This window comes from Scomber scombrus, chromosome 11 (assembly GCF_963691925.1).
Source record: "Scomber scombrus chromosome 11, fScoSco1.1, whole genome shotgun sequence".
Classification (NCBI taxonomy): Eukaryota; Metazoa; Chordata; class Actinopteri; order Scombriformes; family Scombridae; genus Scomber; species Scomber scombrus.
Genome location: NC_084980.1, coordinates 2,361,155 through 2,383,882, shown reverse-complemented (window position 1 = coordinate 2,383,882; position 22,728 = coordinate 2,361,155). Strand labels below are relative to the sequence as shown.

General features: G+C 38.7%; 1 protein-coding gene across 1 annotated transcript in view; it reads left to right on the top strand.

Annotated features, from left to right (window-relative positions):
• Positions 1-22,728, top strand: part of LOC133990191 (cadherin-12-like) — a 110,591-nt gene that overhangs the window by 14,278 nt on the left and 73,585 nt on the right. The window contains exons 2-3 of the mRNA XM_062428400.1: positions 17,779-17,903; positions 20,647-20,816. Coding sequence (XP_062284384.1) covers positions 17,779-17,903; positions 20,647-20,816 — 295 coding nt within the window. The remainder of the gene's footprint in view (positions 1-17,778; positions 17,904-20,646; positions 20,817-22,728) is intronic.

The window sequence follows — 22,728 nt, the reverse complement described above, 5'->3', positions numbered from 1 at the left end:
GTGAAATGGGCATTTTATCATGTCTAATTATAGACACCAACCCCACGACCACCAACCATCAAACTGTGCCCCTCCAAACATTTTTGTCACCAGCCGCCACTGCTTTACACGGACTTTAAGGATAACCTCTTCTCGGTCAAACAGTTGTCTATCAGATACTACAGCTCAACACAGCACAGTTTAACTTAATTCATTTCATTACCTGCGAGGACTTGAGGACTCAGCTGAGGAGAAACTGCAGCAGCAGGTGGAGAGGAGAAGAGAGGAGGAGACTCGTTGAGGCTGCTGGGACTACAGTTCCCAGGGTTCTGTGCGGCGTGACGTCAGTCGGGGGTGCGCTGACAGCAGTGGTCACAGCTGGAGCCAGGTGATGCTGACGTTGAAGTTTGGAGAAGACAGCTGGAGTGGGATTTTTGAAGTGGGAGGCGGACATCCACCTTGCATATAGGACTGAATGCTGAGCAGAGCGCCGAGAACATCTGATACTCTGCGTGTGGTTGGAGTTTTCTAACGCTAGTGGAGGTAGATGTATTTACCCTAACATTTACAGAGGTGTGAGGGCAGTTCTTTGGCAGTTTTTTGGGAATGTGGAAGTAATGACAGGAAGAGCAGACCTGGTCCTGGTCCTAGCAGTTTGTGACGAAGATTTAAAAAGCTCTTCATGGCTGCCACCAAGCAGCAGAGACAGGGGCAGCGGAGAGAATTTGAACCACCACCAGTTTTTAATGAAGGAGTGTTTTTCTTGCCAGGTGGGAGCTACGATGGACAGTACTGCTGTCTCCTGCCCCGTCCTCTGATCCTTCTCATTTTTGGGTTTCAAAGACTCATCTTCATCCATAACCCTCATCAGTCTTCACTGCTACATCAAAAAAAAAAAATCCTCATAACTACTATCTTATTAAAACTATGAACTATTCATTTAACTAAAACACATGTCAATAGATACAGGTCATTTGACCCAGAACAGCCTCAATGAACCAAAATGTGTAGCACCTATACAAAATTATAACATTTTTAAATATTTTCATTTTTCTGTATTTTGGGCCACTTTAGAAAAGTCATCAAATTTCAAAGTAAAAGACATTTGTTTTTTTTTTAAAAAAAGCTATCAAATGTCAAAACAGGTCAAATTTGACCCAAACAGTATTACAGGATAAGGCTGCAATTTATTCTACAAATCTCCTGTTTGGAGCAAAACCGACAATAAGCTGTCATGTATTACGTGTGCATCCAAAGCCATCTGTGCTACAGACCTCTGCTGTTGTCCACAAACTATTAAAAAGCCATCAGTAAGTCACACTGCTGCACTGGGTGACACGTTCCTTCATCATAAATATTAAAGACATGTTTGTTTATTTAGAAATGTCTCCAAAGACTATTTTAAAAGAGATCACACCTCACTAGCAACCTCTCAACTAATCCTCCATTCTTTGGGAGCATTCATGTTAGAAGTGTTTGATTGCTTATCCAATGAGTAGTTAACCATTAGCTGCCCAAATGAGGTCATTCATCATAGTGGCATCAGCTCATGACACAGAATGCATCTATATTTACATTCCCTCTCCTCCTCTTCCATCGGTTCTCTACACACTTGTTTATATCACCTTCGAGTGGCTGAGAACTAAGCTGAACTGTGAGGTGTGTGAAGCGGTGTGAGCAGCGGGTGTATCTATACTACAAATGTGTGCACGTGTGGCAGATTTAACATTCTCTTTGACACTTGTTGCGCATTCCCACTATACAGTTCTTGCACTACTTTCCACTAGGGATAGTACCTGTTACCTGCTACTTTTTTTAGTACCTGCTCTGGTGAGGCTCCAAGCGAGCCGAGCCCATACTAAATATGACGTCAACAGACTGCCGGCCACTGATTGGTCAGAAGAGTCACTGGAAGAGTCATGAGCCGTCCCACACAAGAATCAAACCCGGCATTGTTAAATACCGGCAACAGCGTTACAACCATAGTTACAACCATACGGCTCAATTTTCTTGCTTTGTGTGAGACAGAAAGCCACATACAGCAGCAAGTACACCACTGCCTCAATGTCCTCCATTGTTTATTGTGTTTTGTGTCGCGTATAAAACGAAGTCACAGCAGTTTCGCGGAGCCGTGCTATGACGACCCCGCCCACGTTGAGCAGGTAGTAATGGAAAAGGTCTGTCCTGGAACCGTACCGAGTCAAGTCGAGCCGAGTAGTGCTAGAACTGTATAGTGGAAAAGCGCTATTGAACTGATGGTGCCCCGTGTGACCACCTACTTTGCCCGTGCCTAAAATTGATGATGATAGTAAGACAGGTGGCAGTTTAAGGCATAGCAGCTCAAACACCTCGCTGGTAATGAGGAGAAGTAACATCTCCCTGCTGAGGTAACACTCAAATACCAATGAAACAGAATATTTGAGCGGTGCACAGTTACAGGAGGGATTTCTATGAAATCCTTCCCTAAAAGTGGGTGGGGCTCCTAGAGTTAAGTGCGATACTGTTGGCTTCACACACACACACACACACACACACACACACACACACACACACACACACACACACACACACACACACACACACACACACACACACCTCCTCACCTTGTTAGATCAGGAGGAGAACAAGGGAGAACGTTTGCCCACTGATATCCAAACACACATCTCTTCCTATCTCTGCTATGTTAGCTTCTCCAACCCACAGGGGAAGTGTGGCTAGCTACTCACCTGAAGTCACATCTGATTGGATGAACTTTTGTAAAGGCCCCTGAGTGCAGGATGAGTCATCAAACATTTAACAGTGTTTTAAAAGAAGAGAAAAAGAACATACTCTCATACTGATTGTTTGACATATTTGGCATATCATAAGACATAAATGGATAATTAACACAGGGACACAGGATTCAAATGTATTTTTTCATTTCATGGGGTCCTTTAACATACTGAGCATCACATTTCACACACAAATACTTTTTAGGACTACTTGAGATGATTTGCTGTTTTTATGGCTCAGCTGTACAAAGGGAAAATCTGACTGAACACACCCAGACGTCAGCTCTTAACCCCTTACATACTGTTTGGGTCAAATTTGACCCATTTTGACATTTGACAGCTGTAAAAACAGCCCAAATGTCTTTTACTCTTTAATTGATGACTTTTATTAAAGTGGCCCAAAAAACAAAATTTTTTAATATTTTAAATGTTATACTTTTGAATAGGTGTTACACATTTACATTTACACATTCATACAATAAACCCCACAGTTCCATAAAGTTCTTGTCATTTTCACTTTACATAAAATACATTTACATCATTATTACAATTTTAATACACTCTCTCTGCTCTCTGAAACATGAATCAAGGTTTAATCACACATTTATTGATCAGTCAGATCCACTATTGATGATTTCTAAACACATCTGTGGTTCAACATTTGGTATAGACACTTTTTATGAGGAGATTCTTAGACTGGGTCAAAACTGACCCAGAACAGACTGTGAGGGTTTAGAATATGAACAGTATGTAAGGGTTGAAAAACTGCTTCTTTGAGCATCTCATGCCTTTTATTATGTCTTTTTTTTATATGTGTTGCAAACTCATAAATTAAACGCATCATGAGCTGATACAACCAGTTTCTGTGGGACTATTTTGGATTAGTGATTACTTATTTATCCTGATGTTTTAGATGTACACACTCTTCCATTATTGATCTCCTTCCCTCAGGACAAAAATAGCTTTTATAGCCCAGAAACATTTTTTAAATCCTATTTTGCCATCCTTTAATACACTCTTTAACAGAGGGGTACCTTCAGTTATTACTATCATGTATCTATAGTATCATTGTAGTGCGTTGTTGAATTCAAATAAAAAATTAAAAAATATTTTAAACTGATGATTTTCTTTCATATCATAAAGCTCTGACTACCTGGAATAGAAGGAACCTAACCTATCTAAAACTCAACAGCTTGATTTTGAAAATGTTATTGATTTGCAGTCAGACTCTGCTGATGTTCTGCTGGTGACCTCTGACCTCTGTATCCTCAGGCTTGTCTAGCACATCATCCTCTGTGAACGCTTTGCCCTGCATTTGAACCCCTGTGTACAAAATTATGTTGTATTGTTTCCCTTACAGATGTACAGTTTACATTTTTATTAGGGCTGTCAAACAATTCATTTTTTTTTAAAATAGCGATTAATCACTGCATTTAAATAGTTCATTGCAATGAATGGCATTGTGCAGAAACATGAGCAGCACTGGGACATTGAAGGAAAGTCAGAACAATCGGTGCAGACAGTGCAGCAGCAAGACTCCTCCATTTACACGGCACTGAGTTTACAGATGTCAATTGTAAAGGCAATCTGTGACAGTGCTTTTGAATGAGTGAGTCAGTGAGCAGCACGATTAACGGCATTATTAAAAATACGTGTTATTCTTGGCTCTTAATTGCGTCGTGATTAATGCGTTAACACTGAAATGAGCAGATTTATATAGCATCTTTCAAAACAAAGTCACAATGTGCTTTACAATAAGCCAAACAAATGCAAATAAAAGATCAAAGGTAAAAATATAGACAATATATAATAGTTAAATAACACAAAAACAACCAACGGTTCCAAAGCCATACAATAAAAGTGAGTCTTTAGAAGAGATTTAAAAGATGACGCTGAGTTGGCCTGCCTGAACTCCACAGCTGAAGGGCCCAAACAGCAAAGGTCCTGTCCCCTCTAGTGACATGTCAAGATATAGATATATATGTCGAACCATCAGTAGGACCATGTATAGGGCCAGGTATCAGTACTCCATATCTTTCAGTTACAACCAAAATAAATTGATAACAAGTAGTATCTAAACATCTGCCGTCAAACGATACATGCAATCGATCTTTTTGCACCCAGAGCTAGAAAAATATGACTATTTGTATGGACTTGCTCACAGCCAATCAACGCAAGCGTTCTTCGATTTAACGTAACGTGATTGGCCCAGACAGGTTGTAGCTGCCACAGCAGTTACAACCTGTCTGTGGTGGTGAAGTCACAATTTAATGCTTCTATTCACATGATGGGTATTGAATGAAGTACACAGTTGGTATCAGTATCATTTTAAGGGTACTAGTATTGATACAGGTATCACCATTTTTAATACTATACCCAGCCCTAGCCCTGTATAAGAACAATTGCATATATTTTCTATCATTTATATTTTCCAATTTTTCATCATCACTGTTGTTTATTACACTCATGTGTTTGAACCCAGCATTAATACCCCACCCTGCATTCTACTGCACATATTGTTTAAGCATGCGGCAGATAAAATGTTAATCTTGAACTTCACAATGGACACGCCTCGCTGTCACGCAGCATATATAATTTAATCAGTCACACATCATCAGTCAGAGTAATGTATGCTCAGGTGCAGGCAGGGAGCACTGGGGACAATCTGGTTTGGAGATTGATTGTTATGGTGTAACATTTACTGGCTAAGAGCGATGTGACAATATTCCAAAAAATGGAAAATAATAACATTTATTTTTTTTAAGTGCGAATCTGTTTTGGATTATAGACAGGTGGGGAATGAGAAGGAGTGAAGATGGCTGTGTAACTCACAGAGGTGTTCTTCCATTGCATACACACTACAGGAGGGGTTACTTTACTATGAGCAGAACAGATGCACTGCACTGTGACAGGATACACACTATGGGGAAGTCATGTACCACACACACACACACACACACACACACACACACACACACACACAGTTGAGTACATATCACGGGTGCAGGTTGAGGCAGAAGCTCCCTGAACTTCTCTCTTAACTGATCATCTGTGACAAATAAGGTCGTATTCTCCTGAATGGAAGCCCAGCAGTGTGTGTGTGTGTGTGTGTGTGTGTGTGTGTGTGTGTGTGTGTGTGTGTGTGTGTTCTCCTGCTTAATAGTAGCTTTTGTACCTTTTCAAGGCATTATTGGTGATAAGATTAGGTATTAGTGTCGCACATCTGAGAGAGGTTTAAAGTTAATGTGTGTATAGCTGTGTGTGTGTGTGTGTGTGTGTGTGTGTGTGTGTGTGTGTGTGTGTGTGTGTGTGTGTGTGTGTGTGTGATGGTGGCTGTTCAACACTAGGCATTACCAATCAATAGTGTGTTGGTGCATGTACACAGGTACTTACTGTCAAGCCTTTAAGCTACAATTAATTTATGATAAATCTAAGGTCCCTGTCAGCATGCAGGTTAACACTTCATTCTCATTTAGTCATATAATATTAAACTGCATTATAACCTCAAATATATAAGTGACTTTAAAAGCAGTGAGAAATAAATGCAGGTTTGAACTCGCATCCCAATTTAAAGGAGAATAATAAATGACCATGCACCTCTGTGATTTGAGTGAGCAGTTAAATATTCCATACATACACTCATTTAGTTCAGTTGAATCAAACCTTGGAGCGTTTAGTAATATAGTATTAAAACTGCATTAGTCAAGCTCGCATGAAAGCCTATCTATAGAAAAAACAAACTCTCCTTTCTCCCCTTGGCCGCCAACCCTGCAAGATGTCTTACCAATGAACGGAGAGATAGCTCTCACATGGCTGTTGTTGATACATTTTGATTTGCTTGAAATATTGCTTTGTTGAAACAAACCGAAACCAAAGGGAACACGCATCAAAGTAGCAACTCTCTGGTTTTGTATTTGGTGTTTATTCAAGGTGTGTGGTTGTTTGGTGAGTCTTGTTCTCAGCATCTCTTTAAGACCAAGAACTCAATCTCAAAGAAACTACCTGATTCAATTTAAAACAAGTTACTGAATCATTTTGTCACCGTAGTAACACGCGTGTGCGTCAGTGGTCGCGAGTTGCAAACAGAATGTGATTAAAACAGCTGTTATTCTTGTGTCCTGTGATGTCATTGGTTCTTGCACTGCAAAGTAACTGTCAACAGTAATTTTTTTTTTCCCATTTACACTTTTATGTATTTCTTACTGTGCTTGTCATTTGTTTGCCTAGCCTTAATGTGTCTATCTTAATGTGTAGCATTACCAGCACATACTACCCTAGCTTTGGTAACATTTAGCATTACATTTTGTTTGTTACATCAGCAATTTCTGGTTTAATCAAGACAAGTTTCTTGAAGTTCTTCTGTTTAATTGATCAATCTTTTCGGCGTTTCCGGAAGTTACGGCAAAGGTTGGCAATTTTCTGTATATTTTGATTATTGTCGACAAATCTGATGTACAGAGACAAACCAACAATGAACTCATCCCATGTCCCTTTGTCCATGAAGACAGTGGTCACTGTGACTTTATCAGAAACGGCTCCAAAGAGTAAAAATAGCAATAAGATTGTAACCTGCCACTGTGCATGTGTGGAAATGTGGTTCCGTTTACAGAGCTTTGTTAGCTTGTTGTGCTACATATCACAACCTCTTGTCTTTGTATTGAAGTTTTTGATAAAATGTGTAATGCAGTTTGCACAAAATGGTCTGTTCATCCTGTTACTTTCTTTCCTATTGCAGTCTTGGCTAATAATTTCAATAACCACCAGTTACCTCATGAGCTCTTTGGGATAAAGATAAATAAATAGAGACTGAAGCGTCGTAAGACTTGCTTTCAGTCGACAGCTGTAGCTCAGGAGGTAACGAGGGTGCACTAATTGGAAGAAACGTGAGCATCGGTGGTTCGATTCTCGGCTCCTGCAGTCCACATGTCAGTGTGTCCTTGGGCAAGATACTTAACTTCAAACTGCTCCCAATGGCTGAGCCTATGGTGTATGAATGTGTGTACCCATGATAAGCAGGTTGGTATCCTGTGTGGTAGCTCCTGTCATCAGTGTATGAATGTGTGTGAATGGGTGAATGAGACTTGTAGTGTAAAAGTGCCTTGAGTGGTCAAAAGTTCTATATAAGTATAAGTCAGTCCATTTACCATGATGATGGATGATTGTCAAAATGACACAAAATACAACACCATTGGACTGACCCTTTACTGGACCTTTGTTGAAAGCATCAGCACAAATAAAAGATAAATCATGAATGCTCTGATTTATCTCATCTCTTGCATTTTGATTCTCTTCATATGTTACCCACATTTCCCTCTGATTTTACCTCTGACCTCCTTTATATGACAAACACTTTGAAAATGAAGCAAAGTGTAAGAATGTAATAACGATGACAGTCAGTGAACTAACAGGTATCCAGGTCTTTAGTTAAGATTTCATATTAATGCCCCTTCAGAACACCGGAGACCTGGCAGCATGTCTGCAGTCAGTATGTTTATTTGTCTCCCATTGTGCTGCTCTTGTGGCCTTTTGGGGCAGAGATATATCACCTCATTGCCCTCATTACATATGTCTGCCTGACCTTTGCAGCTGCACTTCCATCTGTCACTGTAAGGCATGACTGCTAAACAAAATAACCACTCCCGGGCATATTGAGGGGAACATCAGCATTCATCACTAGTCTGCATGACTCTCACAGCAAAGTCAAATTCAAAAATATTAAGGTTCAGAATTGACAATGGCAACATCTAAGTTGGAAAAAAGACCTGTAGCTATTCAAAACTCAATAAATGTGATTTCCATTTTGAAGTATCACAGCCGTGGAATTACACTATATTTGTACCTGAATCCTGAGCATGTGATTGGACATTGCGAGCATAGAAAATTTTGTACAGTGTAACACTATTCCAGCCAAATGGAAAATTGGAGTAGGTAACCTCTGATTGGCTTTTTTTCTCTCCAGTCCAGTATTCTTCCATATGCCCATTTCTTTCTAATACTGGGCACTGGGTAGGGTCCTCCCCAAAACCTTCGTATCTGAGACTGATACTAAGTCATTCAACGCTATACTCTTTATTTTATTTATCTTTATCTTCTCAATTGTCCCAAAGAATGCCCAACAAACAGCTTGAATTAGTCATGGTGTGGTTTAACGAGTTCATAGAGAATACCAGTAACTTGTGTACTGGTATTCTAATAATGAACTCCTTATCAAGCCCGTTAACAAGCTTCAGCTGCTTGATAACAAGCTAATAATTAGAATCAGGTGTGTTAGAGTGGGGAGATACCTAAAATATGCAGGGCAATAGCTCTCCAGGATCAGGGTTGGAGACCACTGCCTTAGACATTCTGGTCCGTGTTGACATGCTGATTTGTCAGTTGCACATTCATACTGCAAATATCCTGATCTACCACATTCTAAATCGGTTCTATTGGAGATCTGTGGAGGCCATCGGAGTACACTGAACTTAGTATATATAAATAAAAGACGCTTGGTTGATTGATTGGTTGATTGATTGATTGATTGATTGATTGATTGATTGATTGAGATAAAGAAAACAAAAGAAGGACATATCAATATATGGACTGGAGGAGCTGGGAATCAAACCGCCAATCTTCCCATTGGTGGACAACCGCTCTACCTTCTGAGCCACAGCTTTATATATAAATAAAAATCAATGCTGATCTTTTCTCAGTGCCAGGAACGGCCAGCCAACTTTTTAGTAATGAATACAGTGGTGGTTACTGTAGGGATCATTAGTTATAAACCATAAGGCTGAGTGGTACACAACATCCAGTGTCCAGCATCCAGGTTGGACATGTTGTACGTTCATAGATGCTCTGTTCATGCCTGGTTGTTTATTAACTGTAGCCTTTCTGTTAGCTCAAACTATCATGGCCATTTTTCTATGATCTCTCTTATTACTGAGGCATTGTAGCCCACAGAATTGCTGCTCCCTGGATTTTTATTATTTTTTTCGCACTGTTTTCTGTAAACTGTAGATACTGTTGTATATAAAAATCCCAGGAGATGCTCAATCGAGCCTGTCTGGCACCAGCGATCATTCCACTGCCATAGTCACTTCACATCACTTCTCTTCTTCTTCATTCTTATGTATAATCTGAATAATCAGCTGACCTTCTGCATCGTTTTATGCAATGAGTTACTGCCTCGTGATCGGCTATATGCATTAACAAGCAAAGGTAGCTCATAAATGGCACAAGTGTACAAAATGCATTAGATTGATAAGGTACTCCCAAAGAGAAATCAGGGAACAATGGGACATCAATCCAAAGACAACTTGATGAATTCATAGACAAACAGCGCCATGTATTCCAGTTTAATGATACACTTGGTCAGAATATCAGATCTCATTTCTCAAATCCTTCCACACAAGCCTCCTAATCAGTGGTGTCAGTTCACATTATGACTGACTGTAATAAAGAATAGATAAATATAAACAGAGTGATGAAAGAGTGAGCTAAAGTGATGTAATTTAGTGTAAGAGTAATGCCGGCGCTCTAATTAGATGAGTGTCAGAGCAGCTGTCTGTGTTGACGTGTTAAGTTGAAGTTTATTATTTATTGATGGAGCGATCGATTCCAGTCAGAAGCGGTACTGAAAGTAATGCCAAGTGCAACTTCATCAGATGAAGAGGCAAGACTTGCATTTTTATTAGCCTAAAATAATTAGCCAATATTATTGGATATTATCAAATCACATATTTCTAGTACTGGCTTATATATATTTTTTAAATTTGTTTTATTAAGCAACACTCCATTATTTTGTTATTGCACTTAGTAGAAACAGATTCATAATAGACCTATGTTTCAATGTCCGTATCGTTCTCAAACATGAGCAAGTGGGCAACGTGATACACATATTTCCACTGCTGGTTTCACACTACTTTAATTCATAACAGTTGTTGGTAGTAATGTGTAGCAATGTGGCCACGAAGGCAGTTATGAAGAATGTATGCTAGTAAACAGGTGTAAACAATGCAGGATTTATACCACACACCGCAATATAATCATATCAGCAAATGTCAAGATATCCTGACACTTAGGCCCCATTTACATTTACACCTAGTATCTGGATTACATTATCTGGATAACGACATTCGATGTATATCTAGATCTATATGTGAATTTATTTACACCTGGAGTTAAAATCCGTTCTTGCTGTCTTAATTGTGGCTATATTGTGATCTGACTTCAGTATGCAAACAGGTAAAGGAAACTGCTGCCATGACCAGGTATCATTCATTTGCAAAGGATGCCTTCTAGTTACTGCTACTACTTGTGGCTTGCTTTAGCTGGCAGGAAGAGGCGGAGTTAGGTGACCTTTCAACTTATAGGGACTTTTTTTTCTCTTATGTATAAAGTCTCACTGAACAGATTAGATTTACACCTGGATGAGATCCAATCAGTTTTACACCTGCATTAATGTGTTTTTACTTATCCGGACACAGATTGTATTTTCATTGCAGGTGTTAAAGGGTATTAAGGCTAAGGTAAGGTAAGGGTAAACCTTACTGATCCCTCTAGGGGGAAATTCAAAGTTGACCCAACAGTATTCTTGTAGGTAAAAAAAAAAACATCTCTAAAATAATCTGCATTGTTCCTGGGATTAAACAGTAAGGATGGCTTCAGTCTTATTAGTGGGAGTGGGAGGTACAGGGAGCTGTGGTGTTGTAGAGTCTGATGGATGATGGTATGAAAGAGTCCCCAAAGCACTTTGAGGCTTGGCATGGTATAGGTTAGAATCCCCAAAACACTGGATCCTACACTCACCACACTGCAACAAATACTATTTTATGTTAGACCTTGACAACATTTTTTAAACTTCAATTTCATCATCCCAGTTTATTACACAGATTTTCTCTTCATCCAAGGGCATTCTTTATAAATGGAAACATCCGTTGACAGAATCATCTAAACTCAAGGCCCTCTTATTATGCCGTTGCACACAGCAACTACTGTGTACTTCAAGCTGTTCAAAAATAATTTGGTGCACCTCTTGGACTTCTCATTCACGTTGACTCAAATGTCAAATCTGAAAGCTGACCTGTCAGCTCCATGGCAACAGAGCTCAATTTATTTAGACTTAACAAAACTCCTTTAGAGACACAGGAGAGTGGAGTGGTTCCCCTTCTTCTCTTTGTTTCCCTCCCTTTGTTACTGTAACGTGTAGCAGCACATTTCACACTTAATTTTTCATTATTGATCTTGTTTTTTCACCTTTTTAAAAAAAACTTGTTCCAATTGATTAAGTTTCAAGTTTTATCATTTCATCACTGCACATCTAAAGCTTTTTCACTGGAATTTGTCATTGAAGATAAAGGAGCCTTTCACCCTTACATACTATCCAGGGTCTAATTTGACCCATTTTTACATTTGAGAGAAAAAAAAAACACTGTAAAAAATGTTCATTTTTAGGGTAAACCTTACACAGATTATACAAAAAAGCAAATATTTCAACTTTCTGAAAATGTTTTTGGGCAGCTGATGCACATTTGTGTTGAGTCTTTGACTCATATTTATTTAAAAAGAAATCAAAAACCACCATTCAAAAATACTGTTCATTCATCATCATCGTTCATTGAAATTCACCATCATATAGTGTGATTGCAAATATTTTTTCACCATAGACAAAAATCATAAAAAAGAATACTATCTCTCTGATCTCTGAAAACTTCATTAGAATTAATCACCAATTCTTTTAATGACTGATGAGGTGTTCATTAATGATTTGTGGTTCCGAAATGATGTATAAAGACTAACTATGAGGGGATGCTGTGAAATGTGAAATGAACTGTGAGGGTTAAATAATTCTCACATATCTTGTTTGATGTATCAGTGGTCGTCCACTAATGACTGATGTGCCTGATGGACAGGTAATGAGGCCAATCATAATTAAAGTCTTTTGGCAATATAGAAAAAAAACTGTGAAAGATGGCAATCAAATGAAGGTTTATTGTCATCTTATTTAGTAGTTATGTATTAATATAAAACAGAGATACAGTTCATACAGAGATCATGTTGTGTTTCAGTTTGTAGCTGAAACACGACATGATCCATCCGAATAAATACAGCCTGTTGCATTTTTACAGTTGTTAAAAGCCATGAGGAAATGTGGTGATACTGCTGACATTTGCCCTAAATGAGCTGGTAGACTTATCAGAGCAGGAGGCAGGGAGGACAGAAAATGAGCAGTGATGGAAGCTTTCAGAGCATGCCCACATGCTCACAGCTTCCTTCTTAAACCAAATCATCCACTGCTCACCTGTGTGCTGTAGGGATACAGAAACAGCACATAGGTTATAGATTATACAGTGAATATGAAGTCAGAGCTGGTGTGTATTTATTCTGCAGTGTTTAGCTTGCTGTGAAGGGGATGTACATTAGTTTCATTTAGCTGCTGCTTGAGTCAGACATTATACTTATTATAACACAGATTGAATCTGAAATCATGCAGTGTCAAGTTACATGATTATGCATGTAATCCTTTCTTTATTTGATCACAGGTTTGCGGTATAGAACATACATCTTTAATTAATTAATTAATTAAAAAAAAAAATATGGAAACTGAAAACCTAACACCAGGAAATTGACATTTTAACAAGAAGAGCTGAATGTGTTAGATAAGAGGAAGGAGAGGAGGACAGTAACGACAGAAATGGCAGATCAATGGCACAAGTCAATTATGTAATAAATTGTGTGTGTGTGTGTGTGTGTGTGTGTGTGTGTGTGTGTGTGTGTGTGTGTGTGTGTGTGTGTGTGTGTGTGTGTGTGTGTGTGTGTGTGTGTGTGTGTGTGTGTGTGTGTGGTCTACACTTCTATGATTTTATTGTCCTCAGATTTCAAGATGCTTTTGGCTTGTTTGGAAGTTGACAGTGAAAAGTCCATTGGTCATCAACTCATAGCTGTTCCATAATTTCGGACAATATCAGAGATTTGGGACCAAATTCTCACAATGCAACTGTTGTGATGAAGGAAACATTGTAAGCACCAATTCTGAATAAAATGCAAGCATTAAAAAGCGTTTCTTGTTTTGCATTTTGTTGGTGCAAAATGTAAAAGTGATGTAGATGGATGACACCAGTTCATTCATTCATTCATTCATTCATTCATTCATTTTCCATACTGCTTATCCTGTAGAGGGTCGCTGGAGGGCTGGAGCCCATCCCAGCTGACACAAGACCCCACGAGAGGTGGGGTACAACCTGGACAGATCGCCAGTCGTTGACAGGGCTAGCATATAGTAGAGAAACAACCATTCACACTTACGGGCAATTAAGAGCCAACAATGAACCTAATCTGCATACATGTCTCTGGTCTGTGGGAGGAAGCCGGAGTACCTGGAGAAAACCCACACAGTCACAGGGAAAAAGTAAAGTAAAAAGTATACATACAGTATATTTTTTGTCATCATATTTTCTAATAACATGCCAGCAAATGAGTCACTGTGTAGGATGAAATGCAATAATGTTAAAGGATAGTGGTGATTGTATACCTTGACTTGTATAAGGTTCATTAAGAGAAATTGGCAGAATGTTTAACAAGAAATCTTTTTTCAATTGATGGCAATGAAGGAGGAGGATGCTATATAGCACATCAACATAGAGTTTGAATGGCTGGTCAAGGTGAGGCATTGTGAATATTTTCAATATTCACCAAAGCTCTTTGACAGGCTTAAACAACTTAAGTCTTCCTTGAAAAGAAAGCAATAAATAGAAAGGAAATATATTTCTGCAGGAGTCTATAGAAATGGACACATTCTGTGCATAGGACAAACTGACTGCAGCTGAAACCATTTTATATGTTACTTCTCACTGTGTCCTGGGAGGACTCCTCTGTCACATGTACAATACATATGCTTTCCCATTTCAAATATATATCAAGCCATTAATATTTCAGAAGCTATGAGCTAATGATAGACTGCGTCACTGCAATTCACCAGCAGCTGTGCAGAGGACTGTGGAATATTCGGCCTCTTACATCGTGTGTTTTGTTCACAGTCGGTCTTCCTCAGGTCCTTATTAACTTGCATTTCAGCTCTACTGGATCTTCGTTAAATTACAACAATATCGAGGTCCTTATTTCACATCTGTGTTTGGACCCCCACTGGGTCTTGGTCAGTTGTAACTTTCAGAGCAATGCCTGGACCCTTTTAATGGAGAAACATAATGATTAAATCTTTGGGAACATCATCTTACTCTGAAAATTCATGTTTTTAATCAACTTACTGCATCTGCTTATGGTAGTTGTTGTACTGTAGATGTAGGCATGTAAATAGTTCTTTACATGGGGAAATATCCATATAGTCTGCTCTGTGCTATACAAAATAACATTGCTTCACTTAAATAGTTTACTGTTTAAATATAGTGATGGTTAATTAATAAATGTAATCATTTAGTGTCAATGATGTACTTTCCAGGTTAAACAGTGTAATTTGTAGGCTGTGAATGCTATTGTTTATTTCAGCATGAAGCTATTAAGGACATTAGCTGGGTAAATATAAAACTATTGACTTTATAACTAAAAATTATCCTTCTATTTCTTTAAGGCAGGGATGTCAAAGTCATATTAGTTCAAGGGACACATACAGCCCAGTTTGATCTCAAGTGGACCAGACCAGTAAAACCATTGCATACATAACATATCATATATTTTCTAATTATACTATCTATAACTATACTTAAGAAAAAAATGACATCAATGTATATATTTTGCACAGTGGGGCATTTTGCACAATATTTAATGTATTAATATTTCAGTATATGACAACAATATGTAGGCCTATCCATTGTTTTTTCAGAGAGTTGTATCTAGTCAGGGTGGAAAAACCTCTGAAGCACCAGAATAATTGCTATTACTTTTCTGCAATTTTCATACTTTGTAAAGTTATCCTGCGGAACAGATTGGACCATATGTTTGACACCCCTGCTTTAAGGCCTTTGTCTTTACATCTGCAGTGTATTTACATATGTCACATACGTTTACTTCCCCGACACTGCACAGAAATAAGACGTGCAAACATCCTTGCGTGAGGAGGTGTCTCAGATCTTGACAGCTTCAGTGACTATTTTAGGTCATCTGATGCCTTGAATGTCAGTTACTGTGGCTCCAGTTGAAATCTTGCAAACTTTCCACAACATGGACACAGATACTCCAGAAACGTCTCCAGCTCAGCGGGGATGCTGAAGTTATCACATCAGGAGGCAAAGTTTTCAACACTTTCAACACTTAGGAAGAGGAGGAGGAGGTTTTCAACACTTACGTGGAAACCCGTCATCTATCTTGTTGCCACTGCGGCTGATGGCTGGATAAAGTTAGGTGGTGAAAGGATGTTGAAGCATCTGCGCTCACATTGATGAAAATGGAATTGGCCAGTTCGCATGCTGAGGAAGGACGTCGGCCTGGAACATTGCATTAATAAATCATGTAATTGGAGTGCTGCCATGCTCATGATTTTTTACTCTGCGTTTGAGGATTCAGCAGCTTGCTGTGGAGAGGGGCGTACTGATATGTTAGTATTTTTAGTAGTCAGTGTTATGACTGTAACACCTCTCAATGAAGACACATGGACAACAAGACAGAACACATGTGAGCTGCCATTAAATCTTCACTTTGAAATTCTGCAGCTATTCTGTAGACTGTCACTTCACAGCCAAGTACAGACTTTATAAGATCTTTTGTACTGCTGTGTTCTTGTCTAGCTATTCATACAGGTACAGTATCTGGTGAATGTTGATTCTGCTATGGGTATGATGTCTTACCCTGTAAGGATTAAAGGGGAACTCCACCAATTTCACATGTCAAAGTCAGATTATTATAGTCATGAGGAGGAGTATTCAGGCTGTGAAAAAGCCTGTTACAAACTGGGGGCATGGAGTTTGAACTACTTGTTCACAAGGCAAATATTTTCTAATGAAGACTATATAATGTTACATTATGGGAAGTGTATGATCCAGAGCTTCTGGTTTCTGACTGAGAGCCATACCAGAAAACATTATTTTAACAATATTCCAACCAGCATGTCCATGTGGGCCCCATAGGGGTTAAATTTGGGCTGCAATATTGGTCCCAAGTGGGTTTGTCCGCAATTTCCATGGTGGCCCCAAATGGGTGAGTTACACATGTGGGGCCCATGTTTCTGAAACAATACGGGGCCCATACAATGTGCCCTGTTTATGCCCACGCCTGCTAAGCCCACTTACATCCCTTATGAGGCTCATACAGTCAGCCCACATGGGCTTCACATGTAAGGCCCATGTTACTGAAACCATGTGGGACCTACAAAATTTGCCCAGTTCAAGCCCATGATCACTCAGTACCCACGTAGCCCATATTTAACCCATGTGGGGTCCACATGGACATGTTGGCTGAGATGTCTATTGTGCCCAAGGTTTAAAAGTACAATACAAAGTAAATGGAGTACTTTTATAATAGTAATTATGACTGATTATATACTGTAAAAGAAAACCTGCTGTATGAGAGCCACTAAATCCAAAACAACAACGAAAAACCTTTCATATTCATCTTCAGCAGTCTGGATAAGGGTTAATGGTACTAAAGGCACCTTTCTTTGACCAGGTTATGAAATATACCACAAAAATGTTCTTCTTCAATTGAAATAAATAAATAAACATTCTTCTTTTTGAAGGGAAGTCGATTAACACACATCATTGAAACGGGAAAGAGTTTTACTTCAGCTTCCTGTCACTGATCTCATTCATTTAAAAGCTGCTATCCTGTTCATCGTAGGTGTTAATTAACTATCAGTTCCTAATTATTAGTTCCTTTCTCTGCATACATCATGTGTGCATCATCACCATAACACCCACACCATTTTTTAGTGACTAGAACTGTAAGTGAACAGACCAGGCCCTGCTGTACACTTCATTACTAACACTGACCAGAGATAAGTCTTATCGTGCCTGATTGCTGCAGCAAACATCCAGCAGAACATATCTATGATCTATAACCTAATGTTCTGTGCCACTATGTGTGTATTTTGTCTCTGCAGCTCCACTCAGACATGGACCATGGAGACAGCGCTGTGAAGTACACTCTGACAGGAGAAGGAGCTGGAACCATTTTTACCATTGATCAAATTACGGGTGATATTCACGCATTGGTGGGACTTGACAGGTCAGCACTCATCAATCATTTTATAGTAGTATTGTCTAAAAGTGCATCATGTGGCTTCTAATAGAGAACCTAAACTCAGATTAATCTTCAATGCTGAAATATAACTAATTGCTTGTTTTGCATTTTGAAGTTACCCATGATGTATCTCTGTTTATTACATTTTAATTATAGCAAATATGATATTATTACATGCACTTGGTCTTTTTGGACATTGTCCATGATCCTGCTGAGACAATGACTGCAACCCTATCGAAATATTAATTTACATTTTAAGTGCAAACCAGACACTTTGTTCTATCTGCGTCAGCATAATAATAGCTGTTACTTTGCTGTCAAATAGAATCTGTAGCTTCAGTGCTAACAGCTGCTACCAGCACCCCTCGAGCTATGAGGATTAATTTAGAACGATAATTAATGAAGAAAAAATACATTCCAGTGTGAATGACATACAGTGTGGTATTCGCTTTAAGCAGTCTCAGTCATCAGTTTACAGAGTTTAGGCTTGGATGTATTGCAAGTAAATGAGCACCTAGTATAAAACTGTCATTCATGCTAGCATTGCATATGATTGTTATTTCTGATTTGTACATTCCTGCCTATATTAAAAAAAATTGTGTCCAGTGTTGGCATTTGAAAGGAAGTAAACATACCCCCCACAATGCAGATTACAGTCTGACTGCTCAGTAACAGTCCACTGAAGCAACTTCTAAAGCAACCAAGATACATATTTAAATCATTAGAGGCTTCATGCATTTAAACAAACACTGAATTATGTCTTGTCTTGGCCCATCTTTGTTCACTTTTCCCTTTTAACCACAGTAGTTGAGGTTCTAGCTTACTACACCTAACCACGACTAGGTTACGACATTATCAAATTATTTCACCATCTGGTATAGTAAGGGTAACATGGGCTAATTGTGATTGTTAATGGAGTGTCATTAGATACGATTGCTGTGCACAGCTGTTGTATACTTTGCAATTTAGCAAGCTGATTAGCCAAAACAATGTGCTAATGCGAGGCAGGTGACAAGTCGCAAGCAGGCAGGAAAATCTCACGACACATAGTCATATCTAAACAACTAAATAGATCCCTGATCAGTGTCTTCCAAAAAGATTGTTCCATTGTCTTTTTTCTAACCTAAATCTTCTATGGTTTGGTTAAGTTCAGACAAGTATGGTTAAAATTTAGCTCTAGATCACAGTCATGGATATGTATAGCAAACCATTTCATTAATAAACATGAATTATATATGAAGTGTTGTAAATGGTAACTGTTTAACAAAATGTAACATGAAACATAGTCTCTGATATCAAAATGACATTCTCTGTTGAACAAGCCGTCCACCTGTCCTCATACCTATTATGATGATATAATGTCACACTACTTCTGCCTGGACAGTCACAGTTGAAAGAAGCCATCATTTGTAAATAGAGGTAATTTTAACAGTTTGAATACCGGTGAAAAATGCCTAAATATCTGTAAAATATATGATGGTAGTCGCCATGGCCCAGCCAGCATGTCCATGTGGGCTCCACAGGGGTTACATGTGGGCTACATGGGTAGTGAGTGGACATGGGCTTGAACTTGGCAAATTTTGCAGATCCTACATGGTTTCAGTAACATGGGTCCCACATGTGAAGCCCATATTGGCTGACTGTATGAGCACCATAAGGGATGTAAGTGGGCTCAGATGGGCCCCACCTGAAACCCAGTCGAACCCACTTGAAGCCCATTTGGGAAAATACATGGAAACTGTAGACAAACCCACGTGGGACCCATATTGCAGCCCATATTGAACCCTTAAGGGGCCCTAATGGACATGCTGGCTGGGATATTACTTGGTCTATTCTACATAGCATTACATGACCATTTGGATTCTCTATAATGATGATAATAATCCCGTACTAGAGATTATCATATCATAGCATAATACTACTGTATTAAACTCTGAATGGAAGGTAATATTGAATAGTGTCATACACAGCCACAGAGATCTAGAGAGTCAAGGTGTCTTCAGCAAATGTTTTTTCTTGCGTCATTCACACATGGACCATTTCTGTTTATTCACCCCAAACAGCCGAAATACCAACTGTACATCAGCAGCGACCGTGTCTGAGGTCGTGTGTGTGTGTATGGGTGTGTATGTGTTCAGCTCAGCCTCTGATTGAACTCAGAGGCTCCAGCAAGAATTTGCGTTTACTCACGTCTTTGCATTGACTTTGTATGCGACAAACCATCTATAATTCACTTTGCATTCTGTCTGAACACACAGTCAAGTGTAGAATAGGAGGGGAGACAGTGTTGCCATGACAATAAGATGCTACTTCCAGTGTCCTACTGACTAACCTTGACACCTTTGATACCAATCCACTCATACACAATTACCTTTAGTGTGGATGTGAATGTAAGTGTAATGTGTATGTGTGTGTTTGTTTTTAATTCAGGTTTTCTTGAGTTAAAGTTGTCAAATTTGATCTTGATTCTTTGTTGTTAATGTCTATTTATTGCTCATTCATCATGGATTAAGTGTCCCATCTGTAACACATGGCAAATAATCAGATTTTCTCTCAAGCTCACTTTGTTGGCATTAACACAAGCTGTCATCTAACCTATACTGACACGTAAATACTTTGTCACAGATATCTTAAAGCCTGACTAAGTAATCATCATCATGTTGTTTTTGTTGTTTGGAAATATCTAAAACCGTGTATTTTATGTGTTAATCCTTGGTCTGTGTTGCAGGGAGGAAAAGTCCTTCTACACCCTGAGGGCCCAGGCTGTGGACATCGACACAGGTTTTCCTCTGGAGCCGGAGTCTGAGTTCATCATCAAGGTGCAGGACATCAATGACAATGAACCACGGTTTCTAGATGGACCCTACAGCGCCAATGTCCCTGAGATGTCTCCAACAGGTAAGACAGGAGACAAGAGGACAACGTACCTTTTATACTCTACATAGAATAAAACATTTAAAGACCCAATCATTACATATCAATGATACAATGGATGATGCCTTTGAGAGTGTATAAGAAGTTGCAGCTGCATGATTGGGATCATTTTTCTTCTCTTTATAATCACACATACTACAACAACAGTCAACACTAGAATCCATCAAGCATCACATTTTAGAAACCTGTTTTTGGGAAATGCCATTTCAATGGAGAATATGAGCAGAAAAAGGTCAATATGCACAAGCCACAGAGTAATGATAATAATTTGCTGATAGATGTTAATTCATTAAAAGCCAGTTTCATAATGTTGGGTCTCTTGAAATTAAATTAAATAGTATAGTCTAGACCTGCTCTACGTGTAAAGTACCTTGAGTTGACTTTTGTTGTGAATTGGCGTTATATAAATAACGATTGATTGATTGATTGATTGATTGATTGATTGATTGATTGATTGATTGATTGGACATTCAGGTGCTCAAAATAAAGACTGAGCAAGGGGCCATTATCATTCCACCTGTTCATACATTAGAAGACCCCTTCAACTTTTTAAATATATTTTATTACAGGGAGAATTCATGCATACAAAAGTAAAAGAAATCATTTCAATCAAATGCATATTTTTCAATGCTTTGTTTATTGATTTTTAAATTGAAAACAAACACAACATATAACATCCCCCAGTATCAGCAATAAGGAGAAAAAAAAACACAACCACGTACTGAATCTGAGGGAGAACGAATTTGAGGCATGTTGTATGATTGTTGCTTACTGTAGCCTACATATTGTGTAGGTTAAATACAGTCAACAGCAGAACATTATTTGGGTACATTTCTAAGAAAACAACATGAGCCAGAACTAGCCTACTTCAAGTGGCGGAGAAGGTTGTCAGTCACCCATGGTGCTGCACCAGCACACATATTGACATTGAGATACAAACCTCCTATGTACACTACACAAGAAACAAAAGGAAACCGTGTAACATAACAATAACTTTAAAAACATGATTCTTTGAATGTGCACTGGCGAAAATACAAGAGAAAATAAACGGACTAAATTTGGTTGCTCACCTTGCTTTTAAACAACTTACTTGACAGGTCCGGACCAAACACCTAGGACCCCAATCTGCAGCACCGCGCGTTTTGTGTTGTGATGACCAATGCGTTGCCCGCCCGTAGCGTGTACAATGTGCATGTCCATAGCAAGTTTGAAACAGTGGCTGAAAGCGGTATCACAGGGGCTTGACCATGCGAGGGTGCCACAGACAGACAGAGAGAGAGAGATGTTGTGCTTTATAGATAGATAGATAGATAGATAGATAGATAGATAGATAGATAGATGTCATCACGGTGTTTCACAGAAAGTATTTTACAGTATTTTCAAAATACAAAAATACACAACACTGGAGTATTTTGATACAAAATACGAAGGCATTTTCATAATTTCAATAAAATACAAATTATAAAATAGTATTTTGTATTTGAAATACGTATTTGAAATACAAAATGCAGGTTACTATGATTAAAAGTTGTTCCTTTCCATTGTAGGCCATTTCTGTGACAATTTAGATTCTAAATAAAATCGCCTAGGCTGTTGCTTTTATGTAGACTTGTATGAAATCAGTGTTCATCTTAAATATACCTAGCTTATTTTTGGCTACCGCTACACAGTGATAGGTTAATGCATTTGTGCCCCCCCCCCCCCCCCCCCCCCCCCCCCCCCAAAGGTTATGCAATGCCTGTCCGTTACATACACACATTTATAATGAAATGCATAATTAGACAATAACAATGCTATCATGAATCTTGATCATTAGCATAATATTACATCAACAATAATACATCATTAAATAATCTTGATGACAAAAATAATATAA